At 47.8% G+C, this 20902-nt stretch overlaps 1 protein-coding gene across 1 annotated transcript; it reads left to right on the plus strand.

Moving 5' to 3' along the window:
* Positions 1–237: 237 nt before the first annotated feature.
* On the plus strand, positions 238–20663 carry VSTM2B (V-set and transmembrane domain containing 2B). Its single transcript, XM_030956145.1, is given in 6 exon segments — positions 238–640; positions 1260–1444; positions 3013–3042; positions 3824–4084; positions 4087–4228; positions 19954–20663. Coding segments are annotated over 6 exon segments (780 nt in total). The 5' UTR covers positions 238–567; the 3' UTR covers positions 20043–20663.
* The last annotated feature ends 239 nt before the right edge of the window (positions 20664–20902 follow it).

A 20902-nucleotide genomic window follows, 5' to 3' on the forward strand; every position in this document is an offset into this window, starting at 1 on the left:
GCGCATCCAGCGGATCCACGGGATCCAGCGGCCGGGCGGGAGGGGAGAGGCGGGCTCGGGCTGGGGCTGGGGCTGGGGCTGCGGCTGCCGCCGCCGCCGCCTCCCCGCGCAGGGGCAGAGCCCGCGACGGGCGCACGGCGGGCGCTGCCCGGGCGCACCAGGGAGGGGGGGGAGGCTCGTCCCCGCCGCCGCCGCCGCCGCCGCCGCCGCCTCGCTGGACATCGCGGCGACCGTGGGATGGGGCTCGGAGAGGCGCCCGGCGTCGCCTCCTCGCTCCCGGGCTGCGGGAGCCCCCACGCAGGGCAGGGCAGTTGAATCTCGCCCGCGGCGGAGAGAAGGAGCGGGACTCGATTTTGTTGCTGCGTTCCCAGAAACGTCGCTTCCACCTGCGAGCGAGTTTGAGCAGCCGGCTGTGGATTTTATATTTGCTTCTCCGCAAACCGAGGTTAGCCGGGAGGCTTTGGCTTTTTGGGAAGGGGCCCTGCCCCGGCCCGCTGTGTGCGATGGATTGAGGCGTGCCCGGCTGCGCCCCCAGCCAGGTCCCCGCCCGCAGCCCACATAGATGCGATGGAAAATCGGGGGCTGCTCTGCACCCTTTGTTACCTGATGTTCAACGCTCCTCTGCTGTTCATTGTCACCGGTGAGTGGGGAACTTGGGCCGCTCCGGGCACAACTTGCCGGCGGGAGGCTGCGGGGCCGTCGGGGCTGCGGGGCCGCAGCCGAGCCGCAGCCGCCCCGCCGCTCCAGGCCCGGCCTCCCGGGCGCGTTCCCAGCGCGGGGCTGGGGGCAGGGAGCTGCCCGGGCGGGCTCTGGCTCTGGCTCTGGCTCTGGCTGTGGCAGAACAAGGTGGCACTGTTGTTGGGCCGCAGCTGCCGGCAGCGCGCAGCGGAACGGAGCGGGGCGCGGCGGGCGCGCAGCCCGGGACAGTCCCCGCGCCGCTCGGCGGGAGGGGACACTGGCACACCGGTGGCCCTGTATCAAACCGAGGGCTTTCTTAGAAGGACCAGGGGGTTTTTGAGTTCTCTTCAAACTTTCCACTGAAGCCGCGGGTGCTGGTGATGGGGGCCGGCTCGGCCCTGCCCCGGTGCGCAGTCCTGGATGCCTGGCTCACCCTGTGGTCCCTGGGCTTCAGGAAACCTGTGCCGCGGTCAGTGCTCAGCTCTTGAGCTGAAACAGCTCACGTTAGACTGAAAAGGACTGATCTTGCCTTTTAATCTCTCTCGTTAACCAGCCCTTGTAACTCTGTCTTCCCCTCCCAGCTACCTTTACTGAAGTTCCCAAAGATGTGACTGTTAGAGAGGGAGATGATATTGAGATGCCTTGTGCTTTCCGAGCCAGTGGATCCACCTCTTACTCCTTGGAAATCCAGTGGTGGTACCTTAAAGAGCCAGCCAGAGAACTTGCACATGAATTAGCCATCAGTGTCCCCGGCAGCAGGAGCAAGGTAATACATTGCTATGGAGATATATCTCTTCATCAAATGCAACATGCTTAGGCAGTGATCAGAATAAACTCAGCATTCCCAGACTGCTTCCTCTGCCCAGTGCCAGCCACCAGTAGGAAGCATCAATGTGCCCAGGCCCTCTGAGGAAGGCAGGAGTACAAGGCATGCACCATGAGAGACTTCATGTCAGGAAAAGACATCAGTGCTGTAAGGACTGTAAACAGAAAATGATAAATGTTCCACTGCAAAATCAGCAATGAGGTCCCAAGAAAAGCTGTTGTATGAAGTGTGGACAAGCCAAAACCAGTGCTTCTGTGGACTGAGCTAGGAATCACTAGTAAAAGGTGGGAGAGCCTCTGCTCACTGGTAGTGCAGAGAAAGGCACGAGGGATACACCTCTCTGTTGGTACATTAATGTGATGCCAGCCTGCACCTACAAAGGCACAGTTACTCCTCCATGTCCACACCTGTGTCCATATCTGAAGCTCAGCAAGATGTTTTCAGTCAGATGTAGCAATTAAAATGCACGAAGCAGAGTTAAATCTTGTGTGCCTTTTGCCCTCCCCCTAGGAAGCTGCTTGGTCTGAGGGCAGGCTTCAGGCTAAATTTTTCAGCTGCATTTCCCCAGCACAAGCCAGTTCATTCTGCACCCCTCCCCACCGGAGCAAAGACAACTTGCAGGTGCCAAACAGGGCTGTACAAGGAGTGGGGTAGAGCAGGACTTTGAGGCTGTGTTGCCCTACTGGGCAGGACATGTCATCCTCTCCAGCCCCTGTCCTCTGTGCCAGCAGGGTGGCCTGTGGCAGCCTCTGTGCCTGTGCCAGCTCCCCTCTCTGTGGCATGCTTGTTTTCCTGCAGAGCTCAAATAGAGATGCAAAGCATATAGACACTGAGCTAATGCGATGCCGCCTAGCTGGGGAAAGTGTAAGTCAGTTGTCAGACTGGGAAATAAATCGCTTGGATTTAAATGTCTTCTTTAACCTTGTATAAAAACTGTGAGCTGCTTTTACAATAAATGATGACAGAGCAAGCCTGAAGAATGATGACCGTCTCCCTGAGAGGCGTATCAGTGAGGTCTGAGGCATCACTTAGGTTTACAGTGGTTGGCTGGAGACAAAAACATAACCAAATATGAAATGTGCTGCATGATACCTGCTCCCAGGGTGTTTCAGGACTGAGCTCTGCCCTGAGCCATGCAGCATCCAGCTTGCCCAAGCCCTTCCCCGCTGTGCTGCTGGTGAAGTGCCTTCCCCAGTGCTTGTCAGTGACTGTGAGCAGCAGAGCATGCAACAAGCATTTCTTTGGCTGCTGTTCTCACCCTTGGGGAAGGCAGCGCTCCTGTGGGGCAGCATGGGAAGTTTACCCAAACAGTCCCCCCGGCTGAGCACTGGTTTGCTGCCCTCCCCATCACCTGGGGAGCTGCCCTGAGCCACAAGGGCTGTGTGAATGGCAAGCAGAGAAAGTTGCATCTATCCATGTCCTGTCCTAACACCGGGGTGGGAATATGAGCATCCAGTTGATGTGCTGGCAGTACTGAGTCTAATTTCCCTTTTTTTCTGTTCTTTTAGGTAGCAAATAAGGATGCAACCAAAATCAGCGTAAGTGCAGCTCGAGATGGGTTCACACCCCTCCTCCCACGCACGTGGGGTTTACTGGATGCCCCCCTCATTTCCTGACACACGAATGCAGCTGGTCTCACTGGCAGCCGCGCTCCTGCAGCACGGCGGGAGTGTGGCACGTTTCCCCTCCTCACTGTGCCGCGGCTCAAGACGTTGTAACCATCTGTTGCTGCTTTTGCAGTCACGTCTCATTCCTTGCAAATCCAGAGGAGGTGGCCCTTTCTTAGCCATGTTGGAAAAGGACTGTGGGCCAAATCAGAAGAGAATCTTGTTTCTTCCCCAGCCTTCTGCAGTCCCTAGTCGCCTGAGGCGACCCCGTTCCCAGGCTGTCCCGCAGGGAACCCGCCCGTTTCCCTGGAACGAGGCCCGGGAGCCGCTGCCTCTCTCCGCGGTGCTGAGCACTCGGGGCGGGAGGGGGGACCCGGAGAGGGGACCCTGCCACCAGCCGGGCTCGGCTCGCTGCAGCGGGCGGGGGCTGCGCTTTCCCCGGGGGGCTCGGGGCGGTTCCTGAGGGCCGGGGGGCGAGAGAGCCCCCGCGGGGGCTGGTGGCGGAGCGCTGGCGGTGACAGCGGGGAGGTGGCGCGGGAACGATGGGGACAGGGCTGGTTGTGCATAGCCCCCGCGAGGTGGGGCTTCGGCAGCGAGGTGCTGGGCTGTGTGCGCTGCTCTGGGGGAACCAGCCCGGCTCCTGCTCCGGCAGCGGAGGGCACGGCGCTGGGCCAGCCCGCTGAGGCCGTGCCGGCCGTGCGCTCTCTTGCAGACCGTCCGCGTCCAGGGCAACGACATCTCGCACCGGCTGCGCCTGTCGGGCGTGCGGCGGCAGGACGAGGGCGTCTACCAGTGCCGCGTGTCGGACTACAGCGACGACGAGACGCAGGAGCACAAGGCTCAGGCGCTGCTGCGCGTCCTGTCCCGCTTCGCCCCTCCCGACGTGCAGGCGGCCGAGGCGGTGTCGCACATCCAGAGCGGGGCCGCCCCGCGCCGCCACGGCCCCGCCGCCCGCCCCACGGCCCCGCCCGGGCCCGCCAAGCGCCCGCCGGCCCCGCCCCGGGCGGCACCGCGACCAGCGCCACCGCCACTGCCACCGCCTCGACGGCCGCCGCAGCGTCCTCGGCATCGCCGCCGCCCGGGCAGGCCGCCATCCTCCGCCAGCAGCACGGGTCAGGTAGGGCGGGGCGGGAGGGACCCTGTTCCCGCACGGCAGGAGCCCAGGATGGAGGGATCCCTGTGCCCGCACGGCACTGCCCCGGCCGGAGGGATCCCTGTGCCCGCACGGCACTGCCCTGACACTGCCATCGCTTGCGGGTCGGGCACGGTGACCCCGCTGCCGCGGGGGAATCTCGCTGCGATGCTGAAACTGAGTAATCGCGGCCGAGGCTGTTGGCAAAGTGCACTTAGGGGGTGTCCCAAAGGCCGGGACTGTGCCTTGTCCCTGGACAGGAGTGAACACAGGCACAGGGATGGGGAGATCCCTTTGGTGGGTGCAGTGGGGGGCTCCACGGTCAGAACCCCCTTGCACCTTTTTGGAGCAGTGTTTGAAACAGTAGCTGCAGCCTCAAGTGAGCGAAACACCGTGCATGTTCTGCAGAGAGTTTAGATTTGCAGAGAATTTAGATCAGTGAGTGGCTTACAGGGCTGGTTGTCCCAAGCAGATGTGAGGCCTGTGCAGAGCAGGATGCAGATTCAGAAGGGAAATGTCAATTGCTGTGTAATGAGCTCCACATCTGAATTAATGGCAGGATAAGAGTTGCAGATACGGTGCTCTATAATGTTTTCCAAATGTAAACATTATGCTAATACTGATTGTCTATCAGTTAATACTGTATTAAGTTATTAATGCCACATTACCATACTGTGGTTTGCCAGAGAAGGCAGTATAAACCTTTATTTATCCAATGACAGGAATGTCTGGGACGAAGAACATAGTCTTAAATCTGCATTGCAAAAGTATTTCAGGCTTCGGAGGTGTGGTGCTGCTCTGGCTGGGCTTCAGCTCTCCTCTCAGCCACTGTCACTTAGCTAATGTTGAACAAATGTCCCTGCCAAGTTATCAGTGGAAAAGGGAAACAATTTTATGCCACTAACTGTGCAAGGAAGGGCCTGAGCTCCCCTCTCTGCTGAGCCTCTTCTGACGCAGATTCATAATCTTCACGCAGGGAAGTTCACGCTTCTTCCTGATACCTCTTCACACTTCCTGGGCAAGCAGTTGCAGGTTTTGGCTCACAGTAATGGAAATCATTCCTATATGGGTCATTGTGACCTGCTGGTGCTTTACAGGTGCTGTGTTTTATCTGGCTACTGCCTTTTCCTGTTTTATGAATAATTTAGTTTCTTTCTTCTGTAGAAATACATGTGAAAGTTAGATTTTACTCCTTATCATTCCCAAGACCGAGCTGGTTGTTCATTGCTGTCAGTGGTAGATAAGGTGACAATTCCTGAGATCTAACTACAGGTGCTTGTGGGCATTTAAAGAAGTTCATTTTGCTTTTGCTGAATCCACTGACCCCAAGAAATTAAACCAGAGGCTCATGATCTATCATTTTTTGTTTGGAAATATCTGCTTTTCTCCTGGGACCCCAGGGCTGGGGCTTGTTCTCATGTTTCCTCTCCACTCTGTGACTGTGTGAATTCCTGCAGTGTTTTCCATGCTGACAGTAGAGGCTGGCTTTAGGACTTGCAGCACTGTGCACCCTGCCTGCTGAACCCAGAGCTCATGTGGTGCCTATGAACTGAAACCAGGACAGTGGAAGTGCAGCGGGCTCAGTTCCACATCAACAGATGGATGTGAGCCTGTGCTGCCAAGACAGCATGTCACATATGCCTGTGAGGGCAAGACCTCCTGCCCAGATCAGCTAAACTGCTGTCTGTCCTGATTTTTTACATGTCTGTGGTTTGGGATATGGCACTTGTGCATCGTTTCTAGGCTGCATTAAAATCTGAAAATAAACTGGTAGTGTTGTGGCCAGCAGTGGAAGCAATGGAATGGTTTAAATCAGTGAAAAGGGCAGCAGAATACAGAAAAACATCTAGTGGGGGTCTCCAGGTGGAGACTGAGGGCTACAAAACTGGCTAAACAACAATCTGGTGCCGTGAGCTCCCTGCTGGGCACACAGGTCTCTGTGAACAGTGCCACTCTGTGGCAGCTCCAGTGTGGAGAAAGCCAGGTCAGACTGTTCCTGTTCCTGTGCTGACTTCACAAGGTGTAAACCAGCACCTGCTTTTGTCCCCATAAGAGGGAGGTAATTATTCGTGTATTTTGGTATGGTCCTCTTGTAGAAATAATGCCTTTTCACTCTGCTTGAATCAAGATCTCCCTGGATAACAGGCTTCTCCCTGGTTTGTTGTAATTTCTGTACCTGTGGTAGTTTGGAGCTGCCTGTAATTATGAATCAATAGAACATCAATCACAGCATGGCTTTGGAAATTTGTAGCTGAGGGACTTGACCCCCAAAAATTCCTGATTCAGGTGCTTTCTGGACCAGAACTGCCTGAGTCTTGTTACCACAAGGTGTCTCTTCGGTTGCTTCTGTGAAGGAGATTGCTGCTGTCCCAGTCCCCATCTCCTGGGTCCTTTAGAAAGACTGTCTGGGACAGGGATTTGGTCTGAAGCAGAGAGACAGCCTCAGCAGAGGCAAGAAGTCTTCCCTAGAATGAATGTCACATAGAGACCTGGATAAAATATTGACATGGCAGTCAGTGTGGTGAGGGCTTGCAGGAGGAGAGGGAAGACTGGGGTTTCCAGTGCTGCCACTGGGGTTGGAGAAGCACTAAACTTTCTTCAAAATGTCCTAAAAGAAAATGACATCTTAGACCTTCTGGTTTCCCATTTGTATGTTAAAGTGGTGTTCTTTAGAGCTACAGTTAGGTGCAGTAATTATTGTTCTCCTAAAAGATTGCAGTTGCTTTATAGGAAATGGGGTTTTTCCCTTTTATTTACTTCTGGGAGCTAGAAGCCCTGTTTTGAGTCCAGCCCCAGGGCAGTGTTGTAACTGGTTTTCCACCCAGTAGGGCCAACAAATCCAACTAAATCTTTGTTCATGTGGTGTTTGGACTGCAGGACCTAACCTTGTGTTGCTGTATGAGTTATATCTGCATAGCACTGTAATGCACATGCCTCATTATCCTATTTTGAGCTCCATAACACATACAGAGAAGTGCTTGCACCAAATCTGTGTGTAATAATTGAATAGCCTGATACATTTACAGTATTTAGCATTTCTAAGTCTTTTCACTGTACACAGGGATATTTCCTCTGTATAAAAGCAGAAATGTGGTTGAACAATGGATTTGCTATCAGTGATTAAGAAACATCCTCATTTAAGACTGGAGAGCTCTGCCTGAGAGCTGATGGTGTGGCACTAGCTACAGTGTCCTGCATGAATTGGCCTCTAATCCTATTTTCCTTGCAGTAGAAATCTTCCCAATACTTTCAGTGTGGTAAGAGAGGGCCTCTATGTACTGGGATTCCAATAAACATGATTATAGATCAAATGCTCCATTGGAATGTGCCTGCAGGGCTCTTGTTGACTTCAGCTGCTGCCCCAGCCATGCACCGTGGAAAAGTGTGATTCTTTACATCTTCTAAGTGAACTGAAACATGAATTTATTAGGATAAATGTGTCTGTTACTGAGATTATTTAAAGAGCAGAGAGTCTCATCTGACAAACTGGGTATAAATAGAAAATCCATTGTTTTGAACACCATCAGAAATGGTATTTGCCTGAATTCTGTGTCAGCATTATGGTATATAAGGCAATAGATTCAGTATAACTGGAAAATTGACCAATATGCCACAAATATTAGCTACTTAAACAGAATTTTATCTGTGGTGTTTAAACAACCATATAAAAACTTGGTGCTGTGGTCTCATGGAAGCCTGGAAAATGGGATTTGGGCTGTGAGGAGACAAAGATCTGCTGGCAAGAAATTTTTAACACTATCAGAGAAGCAGTCATCCCTGTGGTTCTAAATGAAATCATATTGAGCTTTTAGTTTAAATGCTTGTACACAAATGGAATCTTACACTGTAGGAGAAAAATGGGGTGAGCAAGTGAAAGAGTGCAAGTTGTTATTGTTTGGAAGTGCTCCTGGTTTTTACTGGGCAGAGCAGGGGGGATGCAGAGCATCACTGAGTGAAACACCCAGTATCTCTGTGTCAGGCAGTTTGTAGTTCAAGTGTTTGAGACAGATAAGTGACACAAGAACAATAACTGACTTTCTTGAGTCGTGTGACAGCTGTGAAATTAAATATGAAAACTTAATTTCAGATCTAAATTTAAGTCCATTGCCTTAGTCGTGAGACTAACTTTGTCATCTGATGGTGCAGTAATAAACAAGGGTCTTCATCCTGACCTCCTGGGAGGGAAATTGACTGTATTATATCCTACCAAATGGTCTCCAAAATGAGTGCCTGCGTATTGGCTCGGGGGCAATTTTTAGTTTAACTTCTGAGCAGAATGTAAATCAGACATTGCAGCTTCCAAATTCCCTTTTATTTGTTTGATCTCCAGCCTCAAAGCTCAGGAGTGAAAGCTTTAAATAAAATAAACAAAGATGGGGGTGTGAAACAAGAAGCTGTAGGAGGAACACGGGCTCATGTGTTATGCACAGATGAGGTGGTCATGGCAAGGAAGAACATAAACCTTCCCTCCATGCCTGTCCCTGCCCTCCTCAAAGCCTTTGATGTGTGAGGCAGGAGGAGCTCTGCTCCTGGGCTGCTTGGCCAGGATCAAGCAGCAGCAGCAGCAGCAGCAGCAGCAGCAGTCCCAGCCCTGCAGCCCTGTGGTGCTCAGCAGGGCAGGGCAGGCACAGCCAGCCCACCTGGAGCCGGGGGCACATGGACACTCAGATCTCTGTTGGGCACTGGCAAGCAAGAAGCCTGTCTGCAGCTCTGAGACAGCACAGGGAGGAGCACAGGGTTCTGTTGGTGCAGAGCTGTGTGGTCAGGGCCGCTCTGTGCTTGGGTTTGGACTAACTCTGGGGCAAGGGTTTGAGTTCAGGGCTCTCCTGGCTTTGTCAGAGCTTTAATGACTCTCTGCTAGTTTGAGCCACAGCCTGTGGAGCTCGTTTATAGATGAACATTACATGAAATAGCAAGAAAGGAAAGTCTGGGAGGCTGTTCAGCTCAGGCTCCCTGCCTTTCCCACTCAGTAATGTCTGGGTCTACTCCACTTCTCCTGTGCTTTTTATGAGACCATGTATGAGCTCAATTCTGATGTTCCTTGTAGTTAAATGCAACCTGGGTCACGTCACATTTTCCTTTACATTAAATAAAGTAGCAAGACAGAGGCCATAACTGAATTATCAGGCTGACCTCCTAAATGTCACTGGATAATAAACATGCAAAAAGAATTCTCATTAAATACACATCACTAGCACTTTAATATCTAGGCAAATTAGACTGCTTTGGGGACAAGTGAGGTCAAATATCTTCTTTTGTGTCTGTGTAATGTGGATTAATTCTCGAACTGGACAAAAGCACTAACTGCTGTACTGTGTCACCTCATTATCTAGGGCAGAAACAAGCTGTGCCTGGGTGTTTTTGTACTGTGGAAATGCAATTTATTTGAGTAACCTCCTTTCAGCGGTTCTTGCTTGCTCCCCAGAGGACAGACAAACTGTACTAACCTATTCTACTCCAGCCTGTTCAGTGCCCTTGAAGAAATCTGAATATTATTTGAATGTCTTTGAAATCTTTAAGTTATAGATAAAAAAATCTTCTAAAAATATTACTAAACACAATAAAGGGGGTATTACAGGTCTTTTCAGTGAATATTGAAGCTGTATCTAACACTGGTCTAGATTTCTATATAAGATTGATTCAATAGTGAGTGAGAATTAGAAATTTGTATGAAGAAAGGCTCAGTGCACCCACATGTGTTTTTGCATGAGCAAACAGCATTTGGAGAGGGAGTACATATGTAGTGCTAGTTCTTTAAACATTATTTCAATAGATACTTTGCAAAACGGAGTCTTAGTTTGCAGCACCAGCTAACTTTGTATCTTTTATGAGAGGCAGTAATTGTTACTCACTCCCCACCTCGGCTGTACTGGCGCAGCTTTACTGATGTACAAACTAATGCTTGAACTGTGCTGTCGATTTATATAGGTCCCTAACAGTTTAAAGCTTAGCAGTGGTGGCACAAAGAAATGCCCAGACAGTCTTACTGGTACTGGTTTGGAGAAGGCTTTTAGCAGTGTGGGCTGTAGTTGGGAAGCAAACACAAAGTAGCCTCTGCCAGGAAATGAATCTTACAGTAGTCCTGTGTAGGTGTTTCCTTTTTACTTAAGAGAGCCTGACAGGACTGTGCTGGCAATAAAAGGAAGTTGCTTTGGATTTTGATTTAGCTTTGCTAAAGCAAGTAAGAATGCTGTCAGGCTCACTATTGCTGTTTACTATGTGTTTTTTAAAATTAGATAATGGTAGAGCAGTCCCATATGTCAATAACAAACAGTTCAAGTAGGTTTGTATTGGAAAAAATGGGGTTGTCAGCAGAATGGTATTATTTGTCACAACAGCAGCTAACAACCAAGCACTTTATATTGCTAGGCTGTTATCAGCTGGGAGGCAATTTTATTAGCTGGAAAGAAGAGCAGTTTGGCAGAGCAGCAGCCGTGCTCAGCAGAGGGGTCTGTGTGAGCCAGCACGAGCCTGTGCTGGGCTGCAGGAGGGAGCTGTGCTCGCTGAGCAAAGAGCCCAAGCACTCCCCACAACTGCTGCTCTCACCCTGCCCCGGCTGGGAGGGATGCCTTGGGAAGGCTCACCTGGAACAGAGACTGGACAGGGCTAAACAATAAAGTAGGGATTTAATAAGAGGTCTCAATAGATCCACTTGTGCAGCACAACCCAAAATGGCCACAAAATGGACAAGCAGTCATGGGGTCTCTCACTTTTATAAGTTTTGGTCTATTCATGTATTGGAGCTAATTGTCCAATTACAGCTTTAGCTTATGAAGTCCAATCCTTCTTGTTTTCTCTTTCTGGTCTACCATTGTTTATGTTCTTGGGCTTGAGATCTGGATCATTTGTCCTTGGTCCCCAGCTAGAGAAGGAATTGTTTTGTCTCCCTGCTCTGTGCACAGAGCTCACCATCCCCTAATACGAAGCCCAGACCCACACACTAAAGCAGCACAAAATCTGAAAATATAAAAGCTAAACCTGAGGCATCAGGAGCAGGGCATCCCTGTGTGAGCAGAGAGAGGCTCTGACTTCCAAAGCAGGCAGAGCACAGGGAGCTCTCTCATGGACATTGTTTTCTACACCTGTTGTTTTGTTGCCATGCTGCTGGAGGAGTTCAGGAGACATGGCAATGTAGCACCTGAGGACATGGGGTGGTGGTGCTGAGCTCATGGCTGGGCTTGGTCATCTTACAGCTCTTTTCCAACCTCACCAATTCTGTGATTCTATGGGTAAAATTCATCAAACTGATATAATTAGAAATAGTTTACTGCTTTCTAATTTCTAAAATTGGCATGCTAATCTGAATCCCTCTCACGCCAAGGAGCTGGAGATTTCACATGTACAGAGGGTATTGAGCAATATCCCATGTCCACAGTTTTGTCAAAGAACTCTTTGCTGCCTTATTCTGCAAAGCTTGGCCTCCCTTACACCTAGGGCACAGCAGAGTCTTTATTTAACTAGCATCTAGAAAGTATCAGTCATTGGAAATGTTTGGAGGGTCTCTGTATTTGTGGGTCAGCCCGAAAATGCTGCTGTTTGTCTACAGCAAAAAGGTGATCCCTTCTTTATTGAAATCACAGGCTCTGCTTTTTTTCCAGGCACATGCTCTCAGTACAGCCATTTCTCGTGTGTCATCAGGCATTCTGCTAAGGCACTTAGCTCTGGTTTTTTAAGTATGGACAGGATAGGGTTACTTTTCAAAAAAAAAAATCCTTAATCTGCACTTGCATCTGCTTAAGTTTAGTAATTCTGATTGGAGCGATAATTACAACTACATTGGCAGCTTGTTCCTAATCCTGATCAAGTAAAAAATACCCTAAAAACAGTGAAGTGAGAACCACAGGGTCATCGTCATTATTTCTGGGTTGCAAATATTTACAACTTGTATCAATTACAGAATGTGAAATCTGTGGTTCAGTCCAGTGGGACTCATTGTCAGTCTTTTCATAAAGTTCCTATGGAATTTTTTGACCGTATCTAGCTTGCCTGCTTTTCTGCAATATGACTTTTTAGTCCTCCTATTTATAATGAAAAACCTGAGAATATGCCCCAAACTTGCTTCAAAGCTCAGTAGCTGAAACCAGCTCCCAGTATTTTTCATTGTCTTGTGATCTGAGCAGTTTGAATTGTGCTTTTGCTACTTGTGTGTATGGATACGCTCTGGAATTGCTCACATAATAGTACAGAAGAAGGAAGTGTAGGACTGGCTGATTATTTACCACCTGACCTACCACTCATGCAGTTACTTATTTTTCTCTGTATTTTAATTTAGAATTCATTTTCCACCAAATTTTATTACAAAGAATTTTGTCTGTCTTATTATTCAGCTTTCAGGGAATTAATTAATCGTTCTTGGTTTTGTTAATTTTAGATCACGGAACTGCAGAAAATTCTGGAAATTAAAACAAATTCATAGTTGCATGGTTTAAGTGTTGTAATGAGATGTTTGGCAAGGAGAGATCATCCCACCGATACCAAAGCAGAAATCTGTTTATGTGAGGGTAATACAGAGTAGAGACCAGCTGCAGGTCTTAAAAGAGGAAAGTTACTGGCTTATTTAAATGCAAACCAATGGAAAGTATTTGAACTGTATAATCTATATAGAATGAATTACTCATTTTAAGCATGCAGGATGCATTTCTGTTCTCCATTGCCACCGTCTAGAGCAGTGTTTCCTTTTGAAGCTTGTTATAAATTACTCCTGCTGTTGTCTTGAAGTTACTCTTTAATTTCTCCCAAGTGGAGATCTGCAGTGGTTGGGCGGTTTGTTTGGCTCTGTCCATGCAGAAGAGATCCCAAGAGCAGCCCCCCAAGGGCCTGGCTCCCCCAGCTCAGCTGCTGGGCTGTCTGTGGGCACTGCCTGCCCTCAGGGGTGTTCACAGGCACATGTAGAGCTTGAAGAAGCAGAGGGAGGCTTTGGTAAGAGAGCTGATTGTTCTGTACACTTTTGGCTACCACAGAAGGGAAATGAGGATATTGAGGGAAAATATTTCCCATATTGTGTTACCCCTGTTTCTTGTAACTTTAGTGGGAGATAGTTTTTTGCCAGACTGTTGGCAATGCAAACTGCTTATTTCTCTGGGAACCTAACACCAGAAGTATTTGTGTATAAATATAGGAGTATTTCTTGCTTCATAGCAGATATGCATTTCCCTGCATTCATCAAATCCGCTAGCTCAACAACTCCTGCTTGTGATAGCTGTTAAAACAAAGGTGTTGTGCCTTTCAGACCTGCAGCAGCTGTGGAATGGGTCAGACCAATTGTCCATTTAATCCTGTGCCTTATGTCTAATGATGTCCTTATGATGCAGGAGAGGGAAGAGGCTCTGTAGAGGATCACAGAGCACTTGGCTGCTCTGTGTACCATCAGCAGGTTTGGCAGGGATTGTCAGCACTAGCATTTTAAGGAAAATTTGGCCTTAATGAGTCTCAGTTAAAATGAGCTCTGTTGAGATCAAAATGCACCTCAGTAGTTGCAGGTGCCTTAATAAACACATCCCCAGCTCCTGCACCACTGCCTGTGTCTGTCCTGTCCCACAGGCACTCACACATTGACTTCCAGCAGAGCACTGCAGTGCTTCAGAAAATCAATACTGCAGAAGGAATATTTTTCTTCTCTTAGCTTCTTATCAGAACCAAACTTTTATTTCTGCATCATTTCCTTGCATAACTACACCTCTCTCTCATTTCCAACCAATTTATTTGTTTTCTAATCTGTAGCCTTACTGCTACCATGCTAAAACACTAAAGTCTAAAACACCAAACCACTAAAGCACCAGTCTTCTGTCCTAGGTGAACTTTTTGAGTTGTCACATCAAGAACAGTCAAAATTAAGGACCAGGCTGCTACACAGAATTGGCTTTTTCCTCAAATACACAATTTTTCTGCCTATTCAGGAAGTTTGCACTGTGCTGCCCTGGATGCAGCTTCTGTAGAGTTATCAAGCCTTAAATTCTGCCTCAACTCATGGTTTTTGGGTGAGTTTAGCCCAGCACATAAATAGATACAGGTGTGGGCAAGTAAATTATTGTAATTTAGTGTCCTCTTTTCAGGACTGCTAAATACTCCAAATGCAAATGGAATCTTATTTAAAATATTAAAACCTGTTGAGTTTCCAAAACCAGGACAGGAGGCTTTCAGTAACTCTTGTGGGGTTTTGGCAATTCACCTCTAAATATGGGCCTGAATATTGCAGTGGATACTTTGAGAGAGAAGGTGAGAAACAGTGAAACTCAGGTGTATTTGAGAAGACCTAAAATGATGACAGAGTTTTACAAAACTCTGGTCAGTGTCTTCTGGCCAGTAAAATTGCTTTCAGCTTCCTGGAGAGTTTGAGGCTCTGGTGTGGATAAGGAAGTGAAATGTGGGCATTAATTATCATGAAAGGTCTGGAGGGCAATGCTGGTAGTTTCACCTGGCTGTGTGAGAAGATTTACTCCTGACCTTAAAAACCTTGATGTCATGGATGAAGGAACAAAGCAGAATCACAAGCTTCTACCTGCATGGTTGTGTAGAAATAAAAACATATGCTGACTTCTGTGAGGCATTTTCTTGAGATGACTTATGGAAAGCTGTTCCAAAACTCAGCGAATCATAAATAAAAACTGTAGTGGATAGAAAACTAATTTTGTCATCGTGCCTTCTAGGCAGGTTCAGTGGCAAGCAGAGCCTGTGCAGTTGCTCATAAATATGTGGGAAGTCAGCACTGCTGAAATTAGCTCCACCAAAAGGCAGCTGAGGAGCTGTCTGTGGCTGTGCCTGGGCAGGATGATCCACAGCCAGCCAAAAGCCAGGAGCTGTGGGGACACCACAGTTCAGTGGTTTTTTCTGTTGTACCAGTACTGCTTTGAACAACACCTCCTGCTCCATGCAGTGCTCTAGGGTTGAGCTGGGAGGGTCTGCTAAAATCAGCACAGGCTCTGCATGCACTTCTGCACAGCATCCTGGAGAATTAGCTCCTGGGGAGGAGTGGGAATCTTAAGGCATTAGGTACAAAACAATTAAGTACCAAAAAAAAAAAAAAAGGCAAAAATGCAGTGTGTGGATTGTGCTGGAAGTGCTTAAGAGTGGAAGGGTGTAGACAGTTTATAAGATCTTGTCTCAAACTGTGGAATAGTTCTAATGGTGTGTAGCTTATTATCTCTTTGGTTCAGTAAGTCTATAGTGACTTTAGTAATTTCAATTAAAAACTTCTAAGAAGATCTTAGGTCTGAAGTTGGGGAAATTCAATTCAATGCAAATGCTCCAAATGTATGTCAGTGAGTGAGAATCTGTTTTATCTAGCAGGTTATTGTTTGTAATGATCCTTGACTAGCAACCCATGTAAAACTCCATTTTTTTCCATAGATACCAGAACAAGAACATGTATCAAATGCAGTCTAAATTTTCTGGACTGATAGAACAGATCAATCTATATGGCCACCTCTTAATGAAATGCCAGGTTTGAGGGCTTTAATTGGGCATTGTTCTGTAAGGAAATAGGCCAAGGCTAACAGGTCACTGCATAAAAGGCAGTACAGAGAAATGTCTCATGACACTGCCAGCCAGGGCCCCAGCTCCATCATCAATAGGCAGTCAGATTTTAGGTGTTATCTCATCTTTCAAGGAAAATAGGCTACTGATGTCTTTCAGCTTTTTATTATATGGGCCACTGCATTTTACCAGCATCACAGAAAGAGACATCAAAGGACTTTTCAGAGTCTTTCTAGTAAGAAAAATAGGTGACTACAGGAAACTGTGGGTTTTGACCATTGGTTAAATATAGCTTGCAAAAGAATCATCCCTATTTTTCCTGGGTGTCACAAGTCACTTGGTTAATTAATGTTTGTTTTTGATTGAACTGCTTTAAGTCAAACTGTGATTAATTCTGGCATAAAAAATATTAAATAGAAAATTGCAGTAAAACACTATTATGTCATAAATTGCAAAGAAGGATGAGTGATGCCAGAGAGCAATTCACCATACACAAAGAGAACAATTTGTTCTTGTTCTGCATGGTGGTAGACTTTCCCTTTTGGCCATGAGCATATAAATATTTTAAAAGCAAAGTTGTAACTCTGTATAGTGATAAATAAGCTTGCAATAACAGAACATCAAATGAATATTCAAAATATCAGTGAAATGTTTTCTTGCAAGTGTCTGTAGTTTGCAAGTAACAGTGTTCTCCTGATTTAGGGTGTCTGGGAAAGAACCCTCTGTTCTCACACCTGGATCAATCATGTGTCCAGAGCCTCATGCTCAAGCCCACATTTTGTTTGTTTACACCTACAGATGTAGCAATTTATTAACTAAAAGTCAAGACTTCCACTACTGCAGTAACAGTAGAATTGAGGACACTAAGCTCAGTTTGTTGTTGAAATTCCTTTTCTGGTTTGCTTATATTTAGAGGGAGGAGAATTCTGAAGTTCTGTGTGTCCAATACTGCCTGAAGTCTTAGAGCAGAACAGCACTGAATCAGTATGAAAAAAGAAGCTTTTATGTGGTGTTCAGTAAGAATAATCACTTTCAAATAGTTTTTTAAAATATGTTTCATTTAACTGTTGAGATTCTGTTAACAGAGTCTGAACTCACATTCTGCCATTAGAGAAGATGGAGAATATAGGTTAAAAACAACAGCAGTTTCTACAGAAGGAAAAGACAAAACTTGGACTGTTGAATTCACAGTTCTGCATTGAAATTTAAACTAAAACCAGTACATAAAGGTGAAACCAACATAGGAATGATTTTGGTAGGCAGGCACACAGGTGCTGCAAGGAGTTGTGACTAATGCTGCTTTCCCTTCAAAGCAGAAACCATGCTAAGCTGGTGTTCCTGGCAGCCCTTCAGCACCACAGTGGTGAGGACACTTGAGCCTCAAGAGCCCATTTCTCCAGGTTGAGTTTCTCTGTGTTTCCAGGGGAATTCCCCCTCGCAAAAGCACATCTTGCTGTCTGAGCAACTGGCAGCATCTCAGACTCGAGCCCTGTTCATTGATAGCAGGGAAAGAATGGCTTCTCAGCACCCTCAGGTTTGATGATAATAAATATCCAAGGCCAGCTCTTCCCTGCAGTGCTGGGCAGGTGTGGAATTGGCAGGAATTTGGCCAATTAGCTGTGTGCAGCTGCCAGGAGTGTTGGCTGCTGCCGGGCTGCCCCTGCCATCCCCAGGCTCAGGGGACACTGACAGCCCATGGGGACGGTCCTGGGCTGGCCTTTTGCAGCTCTGCCTTGTCCCAGAAGAGAGGACTGCCCTGCACACACTTTTAGTGTCTTTGAAATGAGTTGCAACTATCTCCTTTAGCTGCTGGAGTTAATTGTGTTTGTTAATGATTTTTCAGCTTTAAAAACAAAAATCCTGTATTCATCTTAATACCTTGCTGTTGCTGTGCAGGCAGTCCTGAGCACATGTTTGAGCATGCAGGGATTTAATTAAAACCTTAATAACTAAATAATCACCACACAGTCTGGGTGTCTGTGAGATAGCACTGTGGGGACATTTCTTGAGCTCCTCAATGGCACAGCACATTGCTGTGTTCTGGTTTTGATGCTGGGTAATCGTGCTCCAGCATTGCTGGTGAGGTGTGTGTAGATTACGAGGCAGCTGGAGCAGCCAGCCCAAGAGCAGTGCTTTGCTCAGGCACTGTTTGCGGCATTTCCTTTGATCATGCCACAGCTGGGAGACACTCACATGTCCTAGAGACCAAGAGTAAAGTATTCACATTACCGTGCCTGAAGTGAGTTTCACAAACAGCAGTGCCCTGATTACTTTTCCAGAGATACAGAAAACTTATTTTTAAATTTTTCATGCTTTGCAAAGTGTCTCTCACAGTGTGGGTGGCACTCAGTGTTTTGGGCATTGGTCACTCCTGTAGGTTGGGTGTCCAGCAGAGGGCAAATTCCCACTGGACTCCTGCCTTTGTCCCACATCCATCCCGTGCTGGTGAAACTGCACACACTGGTCCTCCTGTGGCTCAGGAAGGTGTCCCCAGGGACACTTGGCCCAGGCAGCTGCTGTGGCCCAGCCTGGCCTTGTCTGCATGGCCTGAGCCGGGCTCAGGGAGCGCCAGGCACCCATGTCCTGCCCTGCAGCAGTGGCAGGGGATGTTCCAGGGAATGGGGCTGCTCCAGGGAAGGGGGCTGTTCCAGGGAATAGGGCTGTTCCAGGGAACAGGGCTGCTCCAGGGAATAGGGCTGTTCCAGGGCAAGGGGCTGTTCCAGGGCAAGGGGCTGTTCCAGGGAATGGGGCTGTTCCAGGGAATGGGGCTGTTCCAGGGCAAGGGGCTGTTCCAGGGCAAGGGGCTGTTCCAGGGAATGGGGCTGTTCCAGGGCAAGGGGCTGTTCCAGGGCAAGGGGCTGTTCCAGGGAATGGGGCTGTTCCAGGGAATGGGGCTGTTCCAGGGCAAGGGGCTGTTCCAGGGAATGGGGCTGTTCCAGGGAATGGGGCTGTTCCAGGGCAAGGGGCTGTTCCAGGGAAGGGCTGTTCCAGGGAAGGGCTGTTCAGGGAAGGGGCTGTTCAGGGAATGGGGCTGTTCCAGGGAATGGGGCTGTTCCAGGGCAGGGGCTGTTCGGGAATGGGGCTGTTCCAGGGAATGGGGCTGTTCCAGGGAATGGGGCTGTTCCAGGGCAAGGGGCTGTTCCAGGGAATGGGGCTGTTCCAGGGAATGGGCTGTTCCAGGGCAAGGGGCTGTTCCAGGAATGGGGCTGTTCCAGGGAATGGGGCTGTTCCAGGGCAGGGCTGTTCCAGGGAAAGGGGCTTGTTCGGAGGGGTGCTCAGGAACGGGTTGTTCAAGGAAGTCTACCTTTGCCTCTGCCTCTGCCTCTGTCTCTGCCCCTGCCAGCAGCACAGCAATGGCCATTTCAGAGGTGACAGCAGAGCCTCGTGCCTGTGTCCCCTGCTCTCTTGGCTGAGCGTGGCCGTGAGACCTCGGCCCCACGGCTCAGCCCTCCCATGCCAGAGAGAGGGCCACAACACGGTGCACACAGCAAATGTGTGCTCACCTTTTTGTATCTTTTCAGCACACCTTGCTAGAAAATAGAAGAGCTGAGGGAGTATCTTGGTGAGCAGGGGTGTGAGGCAGGGACAGCCGTGGTGGCTGCAGCATGGAGTGGCTGCCCCTGGTTGCTGGGAGCAGTTTCCTCAGTGTGTCCTGCCCCATGAGTGAGCTCACTGCTCTCCTTGGGACAGGCTGACAGGAACAGATGTGTTCCACACCTGACCTCTGTTTTTCTATAGCTCCTGAGCACATTTTTTAATTTAAAATTCTGCTCTTTCCCATAAAAGGTAAAGAAGATGTCAAGGTCTTGCTGTTCCCATTCCAAATGGAATGGGTTCATGTCCTGTTAATCAAGAAGTACAGACGCAGCATTTGTCATTTCCCTCTAAAGTAATGGGTGGTTGATACCTGTCATTTCTCAAGAAACTATATACCAGATTATGGTGTATTTATAGAAATCTCAATTGCTGGTAACTTGGCTGAAGCCAAGTTTAGGCATACCATTAGTAACACATAATGAAATGACCTCAGTGGAGTCAGATTTGGGAGGGGGAGGAAAAAGCTATTTGAGTTGAATAGCTTGAGGATGCTGTTTTACTATTAAAATTAAGCTTCTGACCCCTGGCACTGAAGTGATAAAAATGAATTTTCCTATATTTCTCTTTTGCATTTAATCTTCTATATTGGAAAAGATAAAAAAATCAAATCTCCTTCTCTCCCTTGTCTCTTTCTCTTCTAGGTACAGGACCTATTTATGCTACAGACCCACTCCTATACATGTCCCTGTTAATACTGCATAAGCTTGTACATTTATTAGTAAACCACTGACGGACTGCTCCCTCCACTCCTCCTCAGCCAAACAGAAAGGAACCTATTTAATAACAAACACAACCCCTGACAAAGAAATCCCTACCGTTTTAAAGATGGACAGAAAGAGACTGAAAGAAGCATGATAAATTCTACATGGGGGGAAAAACATATTTTTGGGGATGCCACAAGAAAGTAAACCACATAGAATAATGCATCTAGTTTCCAGACTCTATGGTGTAAAGCCCTGCTCTGTGCATGGCACTTATGATTTCTCTATTTTAATGTAATATTTTTTCTTTTCTAAACCTTCCCTCTGACTCTTCATTTTGCACGAACTGTTGAGCAGTTATCTTTATGACAATATGTAAAGATGTTGGGTCAAACCCTTCCTAAGAAAGGAAATATTTTTAGTAGATTATTGTGTTTAGGTTTTTTTGGATTTTTCTTTTTCTTTTTTAATTAAATTATTTCTTTTGGAGACATTAAAAAGGTACATCTTGCCATAATTAATATTCATTGTCAATAATATTTATTTTTAAATGAAGATTGGAAACAAGGTAAGACATTTGTTTATAAACTGTATTGTATATTGCTGAATAACAGTTGAATAAAAAGATTTTGAAATAAAGTTTTTACAGATGTGTGTGCCTTTCCCTGTGTCCTGAATGTCCCTGAGAAGGCTTGATGGCTGCATCCCTTCCATGCCTTGTCACAGCAGAGAGACTTGAGGAAAGTACAAACAAAATAAAATTGAAATCAGTTATTTTTCAGACACCCTCAGCTGGTGCCAAAGCCCACAGCAGAACGTGCAGGCAGCCAGTCCCAGGCTGCAGCTGCCTTTTCCTTGGTGCCACCAGTTATCTCTGGGCAGCCAGGAC

Source organism: Camarhynchus parvulus, chromosome 11 (genome assembly GCF_901933205.1).
Source record: "Camarhynchus parvulus chromosome 11, STF_HiC, whole genome shotgun sequence".
Lineage (NCBI taxonomy): Eukaryota > Metazoa > Chordata > Aves > Passeriformes > Thraupidae > Camarhynchus > Camarhynchus parvulus.